General features: G+C 43.6%; 1 protein-coding gene across 3 annotated transcripts in view; it reads right to left on the reverse strand.

Annotated features, from left to right (window-relative positions):
• Positions 1-1,970: 1,970 nt before the first annotated feature.
• Positions 1,971-19,906, reverse strand: part of CMTM5 (CKLF like MARVEL transmembrane domain containing 5) — a 43,807-nt gene continuing 25,871 nt past the window's right edge. For 2 of the 3 annotated variants that reach the window (XM_068242300.1, XM_068242312.1), the window contains exons 3-4: positions 18,534-18,632; positions 16,630-16,972 (exon numbers count right to left, since the gene is read on the reverse strand). In XM_068242300.1, coding sequence (XP_068098401.1) covers positions 16,859-16,972; positions 18,534-18,632 — 213 coding nt within the window. In that variant the 3' untranslated portion in view covers positions 16,630-16,858. Of the gene's footprint in view, positions 5,625-8,830; positions 8,925-16,629; positions 16,973-18,533; positions 18,633-19,906 lie in introns of those variants that run through there. The other variant, XM_068242307.1, reaches the window with a different exon arrangement.

Consider the following 19,906-nt stretch of genomic DNA (forward strand, 5'->3'; position numbering starts at 1 on the left):
CCAGCATGGGGACACTGACAGTGACTGCAGCCACGCAGATCGCCGCTCTGCTGCCTCACCACCGCCAGCATGGGGACACTAATGACAGCGGTTGACTCAATCCTTAATCCAGCCACGTGGATCGCCGCTCTTCTGCCTCACCGCTGCCAGCATGGGGACATTAATGACAGCCTCTGCAGCCAGGTGGATCACTGATCTTCTGCTCCAACCACCACCAGCACAGGGAGTTCGGAAGCCTCCTGGTATGCTGAGATGCCTGGATTGTGCTGCTTGAAAAGGACAGAGAGTGCCTGGATGGACACCTGGATAGGTGAGATAATCCACTTTGCAGCTGTTATGTTTAGTTAGTGTAGCTGGTGGGGGAGGCAGGGGTAGTTTGACGTAGTGAAGTGTAGTGTTACTAGTAAGGCAGCAGGGGTGGTGTAGTGTAGTGTAGTAACTGCTGGTGACTTCAAGGACTAGTGTAATGTAGTGTAGTGCAAGGATACTGGTGGGGCAACAGGAGTAGGTTAGAGTAGTGTAGTAACTGGTGGGGTCATCAGGGATAAGTGTTATGTAGTATAGCGCAATGTTACTCATGGGGCATCAGGGGTTAGTGTAGTGTACTTAGTCTGGCTGGTGGGGGCAGCAGGGGATAGTGTAGCTGGGAATGGAAGCTTAGACAGGGACAGCTTGGGGGAAAAAGTTCTACAAGACACCCCTGCACTATAGATGCACCAGGTTTAGTATATTTTTTTTTCCTGGATTTTGTCCTCTAAACTTAGGTGCGTCTTATAGTCCAGAGCGTCTTATAGTCCGAAAAATACGGTACTTCTACGCCAGATGTAATGGGACACGCACCTTCCAAAAAGTTCAACTTTTGTCTCGTCGGTCCACAAGGTACTTTCCCAAATATCTTGGCAATCATTTAGATGTTTTTTTTTTTAGCAAAATTGAGACGGGCTTTAATGTTCTTTTTGCTTAAAAGTGGTTTGCGCCTTGGATATCTGCCATGCATGCCGTTTTTGCCCAGTCTCTTTCTTATGGTGGAGTCGTGAACAATGACCTTAATTGAGGCAAGTGAGGCCTGTAGTTCTTTAGATGTTGTCCTGGGGTCTTTTGTGGCCTCTCTGATGAGTTTTCTCTGCGCTCTTGGGTAATTTTGGTCGGCCGGCCACTCCTGGGAAGGTTCCTCACTGTTCCATGTTTTTGCCATTTGTGGATAATGGCTCTCACTGTGTTTCGCTGGAGTCCCAAAGCTTTAGAAATGGCTTTATAACCTTTACCAGACTGATAGATCTCAATTACAGTACTTTTGTTCTCATTTGTTCCTGAATTTCTTTGGATCTTGGAATGATGTCTAGCTTTTGAGGTGCTTTTGGTCTACTTCTGTTTGTCAGCTCCTATTTAAGTGATTTCTTGATTGAAACAGGTGTGGCAGTAATCAGGCCTGGGGGTGACTACAGAAATTGAACTCAGGTGTGATAAACCACAGTTAAGTTATTTTTTAACAAGGGGGGCAATCACTTTTTCACACAGGGCCATGTAGATTTGGAGTTTTTTTCTCACTAAATAATAAAAAACATCATTTAAAACTGCATTTTGTGTTCAATTATGTTATCTTTGACTAATAGTTAACGTTTTTTGATGAGCAGAAACATTTAAGTGTGACAAACATGCAAAAGAATAAGAAATAAGGAAGGGGGCAAATAGTTTTTCATACCACTGTACATATATTTACATAGAAAGAGGGACAAAGTCCTAAAAAAGGGACAAATGAGGAGGAAAGAGGGACAGGGCTCCCAAAGAGGGACTGTCCCTCCAAAAGAGGGACAGTTGGGAGCTATGCTGTATATAGTGACAAAATTCATTTTGAAACTAGGATACAAAAAAAATATACTATAACCATGTGGGGTAACTGTGATCTCCTCATTCATGCAGCATTACTGTCACAGTGATTTTAGGAAAATAGTCATAAAATAGACAATAACTTGTTAAAATCAGTACATTTTATTATGACTTATTAAAAAAAAAAGGTGAAAATACTCATACAGAAGAAAAGAGTGCCTGTCACATTTATAATGTTTTATGTTTGTTTAGTTCAATCACGCCACCACATATCAGTAATCTGTGAATTCACCTAACATTTTTTTTTAAAAAGCTTTATATGAAATGGTAGGAAACAGTATGAACGCTGCCTGTCTAGCGTTTCAAGGCTCAACAGTTCACTTCATCAGAGTCCTGATGAATAACCTGATAAATAATGCAAGGATTCTGACTGGCTTTTGTGGGGCAACTGTTACACTTTTAATTCAGTTTTCTATTGATCGTTCTTAGTATATCTGCCAGTGAACCCACTCTGTATATGTTATTGGAGCTGAGCAGGGTGTGATAATGTCACTATACCACCCTTTCCTAGATTTTTGCTGTAAAAGTACTCCAATTCAGATGCATTGCTTCACAAGAGATCCCCTTTACAGCATGTGAAGGCCTTAAAGAGAAACCGTGACTAAGAATTGAACTTCATCCCAATCAGTAGCCGATACCCCGTTCCCATGAGAAAACTTTTCCTTTTCTCAAACAGATCATCAGGGGAGTCTGTATGGCTGATATTGTGGTGAAACCTCTCCCACAATGTGATGTCAGGACCATGGTCCTGACAGTTTCCTGTCTGTGAACCTCATTGCATTGTGGGAAATAAAAGCTGTTTTACTGTTTACAGCTGTTTTCAACTGCCAAAAAAGCAAGAAGTATCTCCCTCCACTGACATCACCTGCCAGCAGTAAAAATTTCACCATGTGATAAATGTCAGAATGTAAATCAGGGAGAAGAAAGATTTTACAGTGGGCAAACACTGAGTAAATCATTTATACATAATTATTGTAAAAATTAAGCACTTTTTTATTACATTATTTTCACTGGAGTTCCTTTTTAAAACTGACTTGAAAAAAATATATAGATTATGGGATTGATTCACTAAACCATGATAACTCAAATATCACAACTTATCAAAGATATCACACGTTATCAAAGTTAACACGCTTTATCAGAGTAGCATAGCGAGCGCTAAGAACTTATGCCTGCTAATTGGCAATGGCACTCGTCCTGCCCTGAGCCCCTGTGGGTTCGTACCGCTCGCTATGTTACTCTGATAAGGAGCTTGATTCACTAAACCGTGATAACTGATATCACGGCCGCACTAGCGTTTTTGCGCGCAATCGCAAATTTTCCCGCGCAAACGCACATTTTTGTGCAAAAATGTGCATTTGCGCAAAACACGTTACGCGCGTTATACGCAAGTGCGGCCGTGATATCAGTTATTACGGTTTACTGAATCAAGCCCAAGGCGTGTTAACTTTGATAACGTGTGATAACTTTAAAACCGTGTGATATCTTTGATAAGGTGTGATATTTGAGTTATCACGGTTTAGTGAATCAAGCCCTGTGTCTGCTTTAAGCTACATTGTAGGAAGGAACAAGTTCTTCCCTTGTGCTCCACTTCCCCACAAAGATCAGTAATAGGCAGAATGTTCTAGCACATACTTTTTTTCTTGAAGAGAAAGCTTTCATTATGTGACCTTCAACCTGAAGTGATAATTTTCCCCTTAGCTTTAGGAATCAGGTTGCTGCATCATCCCAGCATTGCATGACCTATGGGATGGGGCATGGCCTATGCTGCCCCTCATCCTTCCTTCCCCTGTTCTTCATGAGAGGGGCACAAGCTGTAATTCATGGATCCTCCTTCAGTGCATTATGGGAAAGAATGTGGTTGGTCTGTAAGCTTATAGAAAAGAGTTTGGCCCTAGGAGAATCTGTATCTAAGCAGCCAGGCTCCTAGCGAGTGCAGGAAGAAGCCTAAAGTTACGTACACACAAGCAATAACTGTCACCTGCAGGGTAATTTACCTGTACAGTTGCTATGGGGATGATGGATGACAATGTAGCGCATGATGCAGTGGCTTCCGGGAGGTAGAGTAAGGAGTGGAGCAATGCACTTGTTGCTTCTTGTTGCTCAAAGATCTATAAGCGACTGTAAGAGACACATGTACTGCACACATGTTAAATTCTCAGCTCAGATGGTCCCGATCCAATGTCCTAATGGCGTGTGTATGAAGCTGAAAGTGTACCTAAGGCAAACCTTGGGTCAAAAGCAGATACTTACCTAAGAAGAGGAAAGCCTCTGAATCCTGTAGAGGCTTCCCACACTGTGCTCTGGACCCCCATCACTGCTTGTGGACCCCAGTATGAAGAAGAGCATAGCTTGGAACTTCCAGAGTGTCCTGGAGAGACACAGGAAGCTTTTGCCAAATCCAGAGGCTTCCTTCGCTTTAGGTTTTTTGGGGGGACTCAATGTGTGCCTCAGTGTTACTTTAACAAATCACCCAATGCAGGGATGTCACATTTCTGTCCATGAAAAAAAGTAAATGCATACATTTAAACTTTGAAATTTCTACTGATCGCCTTTGCGAGGAATCAAGGATGACTTTTTTCCCTGAAACATGGTTTAAAGGAAACCTGAGTTTTAATATAGCGCACACTGTAGGAAGCACACACTCTTCACATTGTTTATGTGTTTACAACATAATTTAGGAGCCAAGTTATAAAGGTTAATTTTTCAGTACATAGCATATCACTTTTTGTTATGGCACAAGAAATCTCAAATAGCTTGCAATTTATATAGAATTCATGGTGATTTCTGAGCTGCTGGATACCATGTGGGGTAAACCAGTACCATAGTGATAACCATAAGAGGTACAGAACAGTCATATTTTAATGCAATATACATTTTTTTTAAGTTTCCTCTCACAGAAGTGAATAATTTCTCCCCACTGAAATGAATGTGCATTGTAGTTATCAAGGCAGCAATGTAAACATCCACTATCCACATCCACTAAGTACGTGATATTCATATAGCTCTACTAATATCACATCAGTGCACAATGTTGAAGTAAAGCTGAGACATGGGTAAAACTGACATCAATATTTAGTACATCGTACCGCAGCTTCATAACTCACTAGTGACTGCTATAGTCCAATATTTAGTAGCGAATGTTAAAGGATAACGGTAAAGCCACCCTCCCTGTCCCCTTGTTCCACTGTCCACTGCTGGGTCACTGTTTAAATTTCCCACCAGTGGTGTCTTCGGGTCTCCTTGAAAGCACATGGGTCTCTGAGTCTTTCAGAAGGCAAGCCCACACTCGTGCACACGCAATACGGAGCCACTCGTCTTCAGAAGTACTCAGAGACCCAAGTACTTCCGTAGCCTTCCGAGGAGACAAGAAGGCTTCTTCAACAATAAAGTCAAACACTACAACTGGGGCCCAGCGGTGGAAGGAGGGGAGGCAGAGAGGATTGGGACGGATCAAAGGGATCCAGAGCTTTCCTTTCTCTTAGGTATCTTAATTTTTCTGGGGGGTGGTTACAGGTATCTTTTAAATATTTCAAACTGCCTGTGTACAACTTGGCCCCTATTTGATTTGGCTCATGACAGGTAAGATATGATAATTATGGACTTAAAATTCAGAACCAGCTGAAAGTATTGTGAAGGCAGAATTCATCGTGGCTGGACAATGAACCACGAATAGTGAAATGCCCAGGTTATGTCCCAGAGTCTGAGGGCGCTTCTGTAGAATGGTTACACATCTCCTACAACACAACAGATAATACAACATGTTAGAAGCGATGGAAATATGGAAAAGTGTAAGCTTTCAGACACTTATAACGTATACATGTCTTTCCATTACAAAATCTTTGTAGTATGGAGGCTGCCATCATCAGTCCCTTATAACTGGCTTATATGATGTCTAAAGCTGGACACACACAATGCAATAAAAATATCACATTTTATGTTAATTCAGTAAAAACATCTGGATGAACAGAAAAATCTAAATCTAGTCAAATGTATGTATAATTAGATTGGGAGTGGAGGACATTTCTGTACAATTTTTATTTTTAAAAGTAATATGAAAATTTCTATTTTCTAAGTTTAAATGTATGCATTTACTTTTTTTTAATTCTACTTTAAAGGTGCCCATTAACGGAACAATATTTTCCTCTGGTGCGATCATTCGGGCAGGATCATAAGTAATTGGAAGGTAATTATCAATTATTCCATAAACAGGTTGATTAGGGCACTTTCTAGGGCAGCTATTATCGTGAATTTCCAACATTCGGATCAACAAAATTCTGTGTTCCATTGGACCAGAGAATCATTTCATGTAGATTTTCTTCACATACTGTGTAGTTTTCTGTACAATTCGATCATAAAAATTTGATCGAATGATAGCTTATGAGGAAAATATTGTAACGTTAACGACCACCTTAAAGGAAACTTAAAGTGAAATAAGGGCCGATTCACATGGACGCTTGACGTTTACCGCTAAGCTTCCGGGACTCGTCGGCTAAAGGTTCCCATTCAAGTGAATGGGAACGTGTAACATTGCGCGGTTACCATCGATTACTGTTGATTGCGCAAACGCGGCGTTCCGATCCTGATTTACCCCATCGTTTCAGCCGGCCCTAGAAGTCACATGCGGCTTCTAGGGTCTCCTAGCCACCGCATCTTCATGTCCCCTTGCAGGGACAAGAAACGCTGATTGCGACGGGACGCCAACGATCACAGCAGCGCCATCCCCCCCCCCCCCCCCCCCGAACGAGACATCACAGGACGAGGTGGCTTCCGACCGCCGGAATCCACCTGCCATCCATGTGAACCAGACCTAAAGATGGCCATTTACACTTCCAGCCCCCTGCAGTCCTCTAGGCCCCTTGCCTTCTTTCTAGTTCATGCTGCAGCCGTGCCCTTCTGAAAGCTACATACGAGGCTCCTGGGAGAAGCATGTGACTGGCCCAGTTGGCCAGCTTTCGGAGGGGCACTGTGGCTGAAGAGAACAGAGCTGTACAATGGCGAGGGACCAGGACGACTACAGGTGGCTGGAAGAAGTCCCAGGTTAGTTGGATCAGCTACTTTTATTTTACATTAGGCCCGTTTCACGCTATCCCGGTGTGTCATGTCACGCTGATTTCCCCCGCTGCTCCCACATCGCAGTAGCCATTAGTCTCTATTAGGCTGGCCACAATACCCGTGGTGCGACACAATGCAACAGAAGTGCTCCAAATGACGGCTCCGCAGTGCAGACTCTGCACACAACTGCATTGGAGTCAAAGGCTGATCGTTTAAAATTCAGCAACATACTTCCTGTCCAGCAGGGAGCACATCACTAAGCAGTGGGCTGAGCTACAGAAATCATCCTATCAGCACACTCTGCCACAGGGTGATTGAAAGATGAAATAGTGTGGTCCGTTTGTCTTGTGGCGGCCTCCCCTGCTGCAGGACAATTGCACCGCACCAAGTGTGCAATTAGCCTTAAGGGTAGCCATACACCATACAACCTTGATTGTACAATCTTGCCACATCCCTTCAGTACAAAGGACAACAGATTGAGAATAGTTTGAACAGGTTTTTTTTTACATGAAAGTGGTAAGATTGTACAATCAAGACTATATAGGTGCCCATTAATAGTACAGTCCCACAGCCGACCGATCGTTTCTTATCGGTAATCAATTGAAAACGTGATCGGTTGTGCTCATTAACAGCCGAATTCCCACTAACCAGTTCGATTAGATCTATAGAATTGATCAGTTTTTGGATGGATCCCATAGATCGGATCTAATTGGTTAATTTCGTTAGTCGAAACAATTGATCGGACGCAGAATTGTACCATTAATGGGCATTTTAGGATACAGTATATGGCCAGCTTAAAGGGAACCAGAGACGAAGCACCCTTGTGTATTTTACCATGTATATCAGTAAGAACATTAGAGAAAACACTTACCATGCTCTCTGTTTCATCCTCACTTCTAAAAGTGTCTGTTATCAGCAGTCATAAGAATCCCAGACTGCGCATTCAATCTGGCTTTGCTGGGAATGATTATTGCTGAGTCATTATAGCAGAGCCACAAGGGGGCAGGCTTGGGCTTGAAAAGACACCACAGAAGACAGACTCAGCTATAATCTTTCCATAGCAAAGCTAGACTGAGCAGCCTGAGTGCTCAGTCGGGGATTCTTATCAGAGGTGATAACAGTCAGATTAAACAGAGAACAAAGAAACAAAGAGCAGATTAGGTGTTTACTGTCATGTTCCCACTGATTTATAAGGTAAAATACATGAGGGTACTTCATCTCTGGTTCTCTTTAAATCACACCTGCCGCAAGCTTGCAGCCATTGGAATTACCTGATGTACAGTTTCCTTCTAGGTGAGTGACTCAGAACACATTAGAAGCCAAGAAGATCAGCCAGGCAAGGGGCAGTTAAAAAAGAAAATAGGTATAAAAATGGCTGTTGCCACATTCTTCTCGCTACAGGTTTCCCGTAGGATCTGCTAGTCATTAGGAGCTATGTGGGCTGCTATCACCATTTCCATCTAAAAAATGTCACTTTTCTGGAGGCAATGCTGATCCTTGGGCTATGATACCTTTTAAATACTCATCTAGATCAAATACACAGATTAGGTGTTTCAGTTGTTGTCTGACTCTCTTGTTTTCAATACTTATTCCAAGTGAGTGACTCACAATGCATTAGTCAGATAATCAGCATTACAGCCAGAAGACTTTGTACCGGTTTCCAGTAGGAGCCATGGCCGTTTCCAATTTATGCAGTATTTGTCCGCCACACGAATCCCTAAGCCGTGCACCTCAGTACGATCTGGACTGCAAGCCTATGTCTGCGGGGAGCCTCTCGTCAACAGAGAAATGCTGCAGATTTGTGCCAAATTCGGCACTAGTGATAATAGTCTCTAAAGTATGACACACTTTAATGACACACACTAAACAAGTGAGTCTGAGTACTTACCCTCTCTTCCCTCAGCTGCCCTGTCGATGATCTCTGTCTTGTAAATGGTGTAAGCATCATATGAGAACACACCAACCAATAGGAAGCCAAATAGCTGTAAAAAGACAGGGCCGGGGTCAGAGGTGTGATAAGTGACAAACAATAAAGATTTCAAGTATTATCAGCATATTGAAAAAACAATTCATTTTTGCTACAACCATTTCCAGTTTATAAAGAGGTCAGTTAAAGCTGTCTTTCAAAAAACAGTTTTCGTGCTTAGCAGGCAACATATCTACAAAGACAATAGGATTCACAGATATGATCCAGCTACCTTAAAGGGGCCCTAAAGCGAGAGGCATATGGAAGCTGCCATACTTATTTCCTTTTTAACAATATAATTTGCGTGGCTGTCCTGTTAATCTACTTGGCTGCAGTAGTGTCTAAAGCCCCCTCTACACCATTAAATTGCAGGCGCGATCGTTCAAATTCGTCTGATCGGGATTTGATCGGGATTCGATCGATTGTGTGATTGATTTGCATTGAAAACTAGGCAAAATCGATCAAACGATTGATCGAATCCCGATCGGACGTGTCGGATTTAATCGATAAACTCAAATTTGATCCAATCGAATTCGGTCGATCGTGCCTGGAATTGAATGGTTTAGAGGGGGCTTAAATCACAAATCTGAAACAAGCATGCAGCTAATCTTGCCAGATTTTTGTCAGAAACACCCGGGGCTTGATTCACTAAAGGATGCTAACACAGTTAGCACGCCTAAAAGCTTTGCACGTGCAAACTAGGGTGCTAAGTAATTTGCCCGGGGCAAAGCTGTTACTGATTGCGCGCTATTTGGTGCGCCTGAAACGTCGCACCAGTGGGCGCGAAACGTCACACCATCCGCGTGCAAAGTACGCGTATCAGGCTATGTTGCACGTGGACGGTGCAACGTTTCGTGCACACGGGTGCAACGTTTCACGTGCACCATGCAGCGCTTAAACTTTCCGCATGCAAACTTTTGCGCACGCAAACTTTTGCACAAGCAAATTTTTGCGCGCATATTAGCGCATGCAAAGGCACTTTGCACGTGCTAGGGGGCTTTTCACTGGCGTGCTAACACTTAGCACCCTTTAGTGAATCAAGCCCAAGATCTGCAAGCTTGTTCAGGGGCTACGGCTAAAGGTGCCCATACATAAGAGGATGTATGGGCAAATTGATCAAGAGACAGATCTCTCACTGATCGAATGTGATCAGAGAGAGATCTGTTGCCTGCCCATACAACGCAGGCCGATTCCTGATCATGCTGAAATCGAGTTGCATCCACCGCCTCGCCGGCCCAATGCTGTCCCCCCTAATGCTAAATGTGCCCCACCGGGGCCCGAATACACTATACTTTACCGGTTCACGTCCGCCGCTGGCTCCAGGCTCCGCTGCAATCCACATACACGTGCCCCATGTGGCTGCAGGCGTATATGTGGGCACATGTGTGACATCATGCCCATGTTACTCAGGCAACCACATGGGGCACGTGTATGCGGATTGCGACAGAGCCCAGAGCCAGTGGTGGACACAGACCAGTAAAGTATAGTGCACAGGGCACAGTTGCATTCGTCACACATACCAATATCGCTCACTGTTGACCACAACGGCCCGACATCTTGCAGCACATCCAATCAATATGCTCGACCCAAAATTGGTCCCATCATCGATCAGGCATGTACTTAGTGGCACCAATTTTAATACCGAATTGATAACAATTATTGAATCGGATGGTTGATCAGCAGCCAAGTCATAGATGTATGGGTGCCATTAGAGGCAGATGATCAGTAGGACAGTCAGGCAATTTACAATTAATATGTCAGCCTCGTATTCCTCTCACTCCAGGATTGCTTCAAAGCTCTTGCTTTCACAGTCAGCCACACTCGGCTGTTACATAGCTCAGTTAGTAGAGTGTACATATTTATGGTATGAATCCAGAAGATGGTATCAGACAATACTCATACTTGCTTATCTCAGGAGGGAGAACGACAACAATCTACTCTACTCTCCCTACTGCAGTGGGCTGTCTGTAGTGGGTTGTCTGTAGGTACAGACAGCCCCCTTTGATGTGAGATTGTCTCTGGATCTTTCCCCAATCAGGTGTTATTTCATGTTTATGTGTACACTACTGTTGCATTAGATAGTTGTTGAAATGGACAATCATGCAGTCTGTGTTAAAATGTGTAAACAAACACCTTTGTCTTGTGTCGCCCATCTGGGATTGGGACCTGATCCTCTTTGGCGACATCACTGTACCGGCCGGCCAGTACAGACGCATACCAGCTGTGTAGCTAACGACGCATACTGTTGCTATGTGGGGGGGTGGAGGGACGAAAGAACGTTATGTTCATGACGTTACATGGTGGGTGGCAGAGCGGCGTGTTAAAAAAAGTTAAGTGTCAGGCGAGTTGACCTGCCTCGTGGTTCACTCGTCGGTTGGGGTCGGGGTCTGCCGTACACATGTATATTATCGGCTGAGGCCGTCATGATCAGCCTCTTCAGCCGACATTAGTCAAGCATGTATATGAGCCTTTAGTTTTGTCTTTCCTCTGCCATCTCTGCTTTGGGCTTTAAAGTGGATCCGAGGTGAACTTTTACACATTGCATAATTGTGTCCCTTTCCTATTGTTTATAGGGCATTCCTCAAGCCAAATACTTTTTTGTTTTTGTTTTAATACTCTAATTCCCTATAAACTAAATAAGCCCTGCCCATAGGTTCAGAGAGCCTTGGCAGTAGCAAGGGCTCATGGGAGCTCAGTCTGGGCAGGAGGTGTTACTAGCCATTGATTTCAGAGGCAGAGGGGAGGAGAGGGGATTAGGCTGATGGCTCAAGATACAGATAAGCCTGCCTCTGTGTAATGTTTACAAACAACATGGCTGCTGTCATTGTATCACAGGAATAAATAATCATATTTTATTAAAACTGTTTGCAGCAAGCTTTGCTGTGTAAACCATCTAAACTTTAGATAAGATATATAGACAAGTTACTTGTTATAGTTAGTTTTTCATCTCGGATCCGCTTTAAAGGGAACCTGTACTGAGTAAAAATATTTAAAATAAACACATGAGGTAACTTCAAATGAACATTACATAGTTACCTTGCCATCAGTTCCTCTCAGAAGCTCACCATTTTCTTCTTACAGTGATCCCTTCCAGTTCTGACAACATTTTGTCAGAACTGAAGTATATCAGTTGCTGTCAGTTATTTATCAGTTGCTGTCAGTTATAGCTGAGAGGACGACTGATGTGCCAAGTAAGGTCTATGTTTCCCTATGGCTCAAGTGGGCAATGTTACAGTTTAACAGTGTGCTGACCAGAAAGCTGTTATGGGGTAATGGTCATTTTCAAAATGGAGGATGGAGAATTTTCTTGTTCACAGTGGACAAACAGGACGCGGGAAAGGAGAAAGATTGCGGAGTAGACTACACGGGAGGTAAGTATTACTTGTGTACGTTTATTTTGACTTTTAATTTTCAGTTCAGGTTTTCTTTAATAAGATACTGTTTGCAACAGTACTGTCAATCTTTCCCCTCCCTTCTCCATAGGAATAAACATACACATATTCTTGACAGTTGATGGATCATGCTTTGTACAACCAACAACAATCTGGCGTGTCCCCAGCTAAAGTCTAAACAGTTTTCTGTTATTAGAGAAATGAGTTTACAGCTTTCATTACTGTAACGCTTCTCCAGCACTTTGTTTAACTCTGCTATATTCTTCTTAATTCTGCCTCCACACTGAAAAGCAATAATGGCAGGAATTGGGGGAGTATTGACAAAACAATAATAAAACAAAAGGCAGTCACTGTCTGCGAGGGACTGTATCGGAATGATGCCTTTATTATTAAACAGTGACAGTGTCAGGTTCATCCATTTTATCTAATGGACTAGTGAAATAAAACACAGGGATAAATGATACAAAGAAATGAATTCAGGGAATGGAGTAGCTGCCAAACTGGACATCAGTTATGGTCCCAAAGATATTTAAAAAAAGGTAAATAATCTTTTAAAGCAAAGCCTTAAAAAAATAAAATAAATAAGCAATTGTATCTATAGGTCTGATGCACAAAGCAGCGGTAAATTTTATTTTACTGGTACTAACGCCAGGGAAACGGCTCGCAATACTATGCCACACTTTACCATAGGGCTGCCTTAATAGTGTAATGCACACTGTTCCCCTGGCATTACTACCAGCGCACAGCAAATTTACCATTGCTTTGTGCATCAGGCCCTATAGACCTTGATCTCCATCCATTCACTAACTTTTCTCCACCAGTGCTGTGTATTGTATTTAAAGAGTAACTGTCAGGCTACAAAAGCTAATTTAAACCTCTATTCTCCAGTGTTAAACAGTTTAGAAGGAAGCCAAAAAGGCATTAGTGAAGATAAAAATCTCTCTTACATTTGATGTGTGCTTATCAGCAAAGCTGTTATTCCCAAGCAGACGCAAGCCGCATACCATACTGCAAAGCATTCTTGGGCCCTCCCCTCGGCTGCTAATGAGAAGTTACAGGGTCAAGTAACAATAGCATGTAACTCAGTCCAGCGCACAGCACTGATAAATCTCCTGGCAGAGTACACTGCAGGAGTCCGCTATTGTTCCTAGCCACATGGCTAATTAATATTCACTGCACACTAGTGTTATTCAGTACGAGCTTTTCTGTGATCAGGAAGCAGGCAGGACATGACGACACATTTGGCTTCATAGGAGACAGACAAACATGGAACCTGCCATAAGCTGTCAGGAGCATCATTCTCTGCAAATACTATATAAAACTTCTGTGAAATCCAAACGTGGACAGTGAAATGCATATGTAATGTAAGTACAGCCTATATTTAGCTACTGATATATGTGTTTATTTTCTCTGAGACCTTATACCTAACAGCTCCTCTTTAAAGAGAACCCGAGGTGGGTTCTAAGAATCCTATTAGCACACAGAGGCTGGGTCTGCATATAATGCCCAGCCTCTGTTGCTATACTGTCTCCCCCCAGGCCCCCCCTGCGTTCTGCTGTCCCCCATAAATCACACAGCCGTGCTAGCGACATCGCTAGCCGGCTGTTTACATCTCCACTGTCACTCTCTCTGCTTCTCCGCCTCCTCTATGTCACCGCTCCCCGCCTGCGTCCCTTCCCTCCTGGCTGATTGGAGGGAAGGGACGAAGGCAGGGAGCAGCGACATAGAGGAGGCGGGGGAGTGACGAGAGTGACAGTGCAAATGTAAACAGCCGGCTATCGACACACTGTGTGTCGCTAGCACGGCTGTGTGAATTATGGGGGACAGAAAAGTGCAGGGGGGGCCTGGAGGGAAACAGTATAGCAACAGAGGCTGGGCATTATATGCAGACCCAGCCTCTGTGTGCTAATAGGATTCTTAGAACCCACCTCGGGTTCACTTTAAATGCAACGTGGGCAGCATGGTGGTGTAGTGGATAGCGCTCTTGCCTGGTCCTCGGTTGGATTCTCAGCTAGGGCACTATCTGTGCAGAGTTTGTATGTTCTCCCCGTGTCTGCGCGGGTTTCCTCCTACATCCCGAAAACATAGAGATAAGTTAATTGGCTTCCCCCTAAATTGTCCCTAGATTACGATGGACATATGACTATGGTAGGGATTAGACTGTGAGCCCCTCTGAGGGACCGTTAGGGCCCTTTTCCACTAGCAATTACTAGCGTTCGCACTAAGCGCTAGCGATTGCGACTCAGCAAAGTACAAAATTTCCCGCCGATTTCCCGGCGATTGCGATCGCGATTTTACTATGCAATGCTCTGCATAGCAACATCGCGGCAAAAATCGCTCCTGGCGAGCAGCCGATCACATGACTAGCAGTGCAGCTTCCGGCGTCACCTGCCTGGTGACGTGTGCGCTCCACTGATTACGGTCACGCAGAGCTGTATTGTGGGGTGCACAATTCACCAGTCAGGTGATGCCGGAAGCTACACTGCTGCTCTGCATCGCCAGAAGCGATTACAAGAAGTTATTTTAAACAAGAGCACGATCTATCTATCTTTTCACCAGATGATGGCAGGATGAGGTATTTACAACTCTGCCTGACACCCGACACTGACACCCGGACCAGGCCTGACAAATGACACCCGGAGTATAAGACGACCCCCGATTTTTCAGAAGATTTTTAAGGGTTAAAAAGTCGTCTTATAAGCGTTTATATACGGTATAAACTCTGTACAGCGATGCGTAACATGTCGTCGCTATATAAATCCTAAATAATAATAATTTTCTCCTGAGTTTTCTCCAGGGATGTGGAGTTGGTACAAAAATCATCTGACTCTGACTTCTCAGTTTATGAAACCTCCGACTCCAGGTACCCAAAAATGTTCAGACTCCTCCTACTCCACAGTCCTGGTTTTCTCACAGGAGGTGTTTTCACAACTTAGCAATCAAACATATTTTATGTCCCCAACAGGAAAAAATATCCCAAATAAGTTTGATAGTACTCCTTTATCTACCTCTTAAAGTTAATTGGACAGGGGCCGTAATACTAAAAAGGTATTTCCCGGAGTCTCCTTACCTTATTCTGTATTTAAAGGTAAATCTATGTTTAAAAACTACCCTCATGTACATAAAACAAAAAGTTAGCACTAGGCAGGCATATCCACTAGAGCTCCAGGCTCACTGTGATGTGACGGCAGTGTAGTGAGCCTGGAGCTTCAGCGGCCAGTACAATAGCTGCATGGGACACTAGAGGATGCAAGATGGTGCAAGGACAGGTAGTTTAACAAACTGAAGCACTCTCTAATGCTCTGTTTCTTACAAGTCAATGGGCACTGCCCCTATGTGGCCCTAGCCACACGCATCCTTGCTCGTGTCGCCGGGAGCATCCTGCACAGGCTTAGTACGAGGCTTTCTCTCGGCGACGCAAGCGAGGACGTGTGCGGCCAGGGCCGTGCAGGCACAGTGGCCCACCAACTCACAAAACGAAACTGAGCCACAGTGAGGGACGGGAGGATCATTTTGCCCCAAGCACAGGATGTTTGCAGGGGACCGGTAGAAGCCCCAGGTGATTTAACCTTTTTTTTTTTAAAGGTTTCCTTTTAGTATTATTGTAAGACGTGCAAACTGTGATAATGCACAGCAGCCCCGTGCAGTTATTATGTAAAATAGACCTCTCCTTGCCAATAATTGAAATTGTTAAAAATATCCTCCACACAGCTTGGAATGTGTCATCTCCACCACTAGTTGGTATGGGGCTCTATAGACAAATCCCTGTGCTTCATAGAGTCTCTTCAGAAGGTAGCACATACACAAATACAAGTACACAAATCCCCATGCTTGGTGGGTGCCCATTTATAGGAATTACAGTTTATGGAATGTTCCTACATTCACAATGACCAATTAAGCACCAGTCATTCCAACTAATGCGCATAGGAGTCTCATGAGACCCCCTATAGATTGGGCCAGTGTGTTAAAGTAATTATACAACACTCAGGGTCGTAATATTTTAATCTGAAGTCTTTTAGGTTCTTCTCTGGGACCCCCAGCTTGATTGCAGTATCCTGTAGTTCTTGTGCTGTTGACAGAAGGCTTCTCTCCATGTTGCACAAAATGTAGGAGGCGGCGCACGTTTAAGACAAGCTGCTCAGGGCTTTTTGTATTAACTTTGATGTGCTATTAAACAAGAAGCTTTCCAGTAAGTGTACATGTGTATTGCGCAGTCTTTCAACTGTGGACGCAGTACAAACTATTGGTTCTTGTATTCTCTCGCCCTCGCGTCCAGGAAGCTCTAGCCGACGGCCCTTGGAACGCAGCGCAGAGCACAGAGGGACTGACTTCATATCTTGTTGCCGTGTTTGGAACTAACAGGCAGTGGCGAACTTTCCTCACACGCGTGGTCTTTTTCGCGCTGATCCAGATTTATCGAGGCTCCTCACTGAGTATTCCTGCCGGCCGTGAGTAAACTGTTCACATTATGGATATCACGGTAGCAGGTATTGTGACTATTGTTCAGCTGTGAGCATGCAGGATCTTTAGCTTTATTTAGCACTGGGCTTTTCCATCACTATTGATATTCTCTCCATGTTGCTTGCAGTCTTCCTGATGCTAGAAGGTGGAAGTCCATCCAGCTCTTCTGCTCAACTATCAGCTTGCTGCATGTTCCTCTTCTAATTCCAGACTGAGCCATGCGGCAAAGAAAAATAGCTGAGTTTATAAAGAGAAGAGTAGTCTTTGCATCCAGAGAAGGACCCCGAAGACTTCAGACTAAAATATAACAACCCCCTATGTGATTATTTGACTCTTTAAAGTTTACTCAATGGGCCAATGTCTATGGGGGCTTATGAAACTTCAATACATGTTATTCATAGGAGGGGTGTTTAACTGATTGCTCTAAAATGGGGACATTGGGCTCAATTCTGGTAGCTATGTGAGGTAAATATTTTTTTGTAGGTAAAATACCTCATGAGGTATTTTCCTCTTCTTTTATCAATTCTGAAAGATTTTTCTCCATTTCCGAACATGAGGTAAAACATGAGGTAAAACATGAGGTATTTCAGTGTTAAGCCTCTTCCATAAGTTAGGATAGTCTTGGGAAGATTTTTTTATTTTTGAGGAGGTAAGGTGTATTTGATTATGTAGCAACCTATGAAAAGTACATTTATAGACATCCGTTATAAAAAAAAATAAAAAAAAATCCAGCTCATTTACCTTTAGAGGCTGGGGGAGCGGGGGGGGGGGGGGGGGGGGTAGGAGCACTTTTAGAGGCTGGGGGGAGGGGGGACTACAGCATTTTTACTTTTAGAGGCTGCTGGGGGGGGGGGGGGGCTCAGAGCACTTTTAACCAGAGGAGGAGGGGGGGGGGGGATCGGTGTTTGCCGCAGTTTTACTTAATTTTTTTTTAAAATAGAGGCTGTGGGTTGGAGCATTTTTACTTTTTTTTTCCAACCAGGGGTCGGGGAATGGCAATGTAGAGGGGGGGGCGGCAGATGAAGGATTGTACCGGGTTTGGAGCACTTTTTCTTTTTTAAAACAAAATAGAAGCTTTGGGGGGGGGGGGGGGGATTCGTTGGTCAGATCACTTTTACTTGTTTCAGCAAACTATGTGGGTCCTGAACACAGAACATGCTGAAAAGGCGCTCCATGTTGTGTGACAGATATCACAATTCTGTTACAGAACTACATTTATCATGTGGTAGAGGTAGGTCTAATTATGTGAGGTAAAAGACATGCAAACACGCACCTTATTTCTCTTCAGAATTGTGAGGTATTTCACTTCTAAATACCACACATTTTTAGTCGAAAATTACCACATGAATTACCTCATGAAATTACATGATGTAAAACTTTACTTAAACTACCAGAATTCAAAAGTTTATTTTCCTCATGAGGTAAACCCAATTCCATGAGATAATTATTTACTAAACGCTACCAGAATTGAGCCCATTGGATCACATCGTAATCCCTCATTCCTATGAGTGAGTACCCAACCAGGCATGCAGACTTTGTGTCCTCATGCCCATCAATGGTGGAGACAGAGATGACATTGAAGGCAGGGGACAGCGGGCTATATCACCCCTCCATTTCAGAGGCCACACAATCTCTGTTGTAGGGATAAAACTAAGTGGAGGGGACTATGCTAGTGTGCACAGGTCCTTTTCAGGTGTGTGTGTGTGTGTGTGGGGGGGGGGATGCTGTAAATAAAGAATGAAAGAGAAAGCTTGAGAATATAAGGCACTTACAGCTGCTGTAATGGCTCCTCCTTCCCCAGAACTTCGTGCTGCAGCAACAATTGACACTACTAGAAAAATAAGGGCAGCTGAAACACAGCGCAGGAAGTCCTGAATATAAAATAGACAAAAGAGAGATGAGCGCTTTAAATTGTCAAAATGTATTCTGCATAGATTATTTCAACAATGCCATCAAAACAAGCACTTTCTCAACAATATATCAGCACAGAGACTCTTCCTTCCCTTCTGTCTGCCCTCAAACATGATCAGAACAACAGGGTCAACCTGAAAAATTCCAACCTAGCCAATTGCTAATTGCTGGAGCAATGTTGTTGGTGGATGCTAGGAGATGCTTGTACAAACAAACAATGATTATGTCATTCAACTGTGAATAATCGGCAAAGTCCATTTAATACATACATGTCAAACTCCGGCCCGTGGGCCAAATTTGGCCCTCGAAGCCATTCAATTTGGCCATTAAGTGGTTTCCCCATTTTGCATTGTGTATGGCCCACTCTAGACCACCAGGGAAGCTTTATTGGAGGTAAAGCCCTAGAGCAGTGGTTCTCAAACTTTTCCGGGTGAAGGCACCCTTGGCGATTTAGACATTTTTACGAGGCACCCCTATGGGCTGTCAATCTACCGTTGCTCCCCCGCATTAGAAAATACGTCTTTATTCATAACAAAAAGTGACATACAACTAAAAACAATTAAAACACCAAATAAGCCAGTGTCACGCTCCAATAATAAATTACATATGAATAATGCTGGTAAAATATCCCTAAGACAAATCTATTCCACTGGTAATGCAAACAGAGGACATATATGCCAAAGTATAAATAATTATATTCAAAAAACTTTAAGAGGTAAAAAATGCTAATATTGCACTAATAGTGTACATGAAATATCCCACAATTTGTCCAAAGTGATGACCAAAGTAATAAACAGGACCCAGAAATTGTGTAAATTGAGCAGGACACAGAGAAAGTGAATAAGTAAAAGATTGTGCTAAGGGGATGCAGGGGATGCCAAATAGTGAAATCGTCTCCGTGCTGGAGATAGCGTGAAAGAAGAATACCTCTGGAGATAAATGTGAAGGGTGTTGAAGTGGAAAAAAATGGGGTGAAAAGGTGAGGAGGAGTAGGACTTACCAGGGATGATCTGTATGGGGAAAGGAGCTGAGCGTGACAGCCTCACGCCAATTGCTGTGTTCTTTCCCCAGCTCATAGAGATGTGGGGCACTGATTGGCCCGCTGCTCTCTCCTGTGGGCGGATACAATACACTCTACTGTATCCGCCCACAGGAGAGAGCAGTGGACCAATCCGAACCCCACATCGCTGTGAGCTGAGTACAAGAGCACAGCAAATGGCGGTCGTGTTTCCTC

The sequence above is a fragment of the Hyperolius riggenbachi genome, chromosome 1 (genome assembly GCF_040937935.1).
Source record: "Hyperolius riggenbachi isolate aHypRig1 chromosome 1, aHypRig1.pri, whole genome shotgun sequence".
NCBI classification, from domain to species: domain Eukaryota; kingdom Metazoa; phylum Chordata; class Amphibia; order Anura; family Hyperoliidae; genus Hyperolius; species Hyperolius riggenbachi.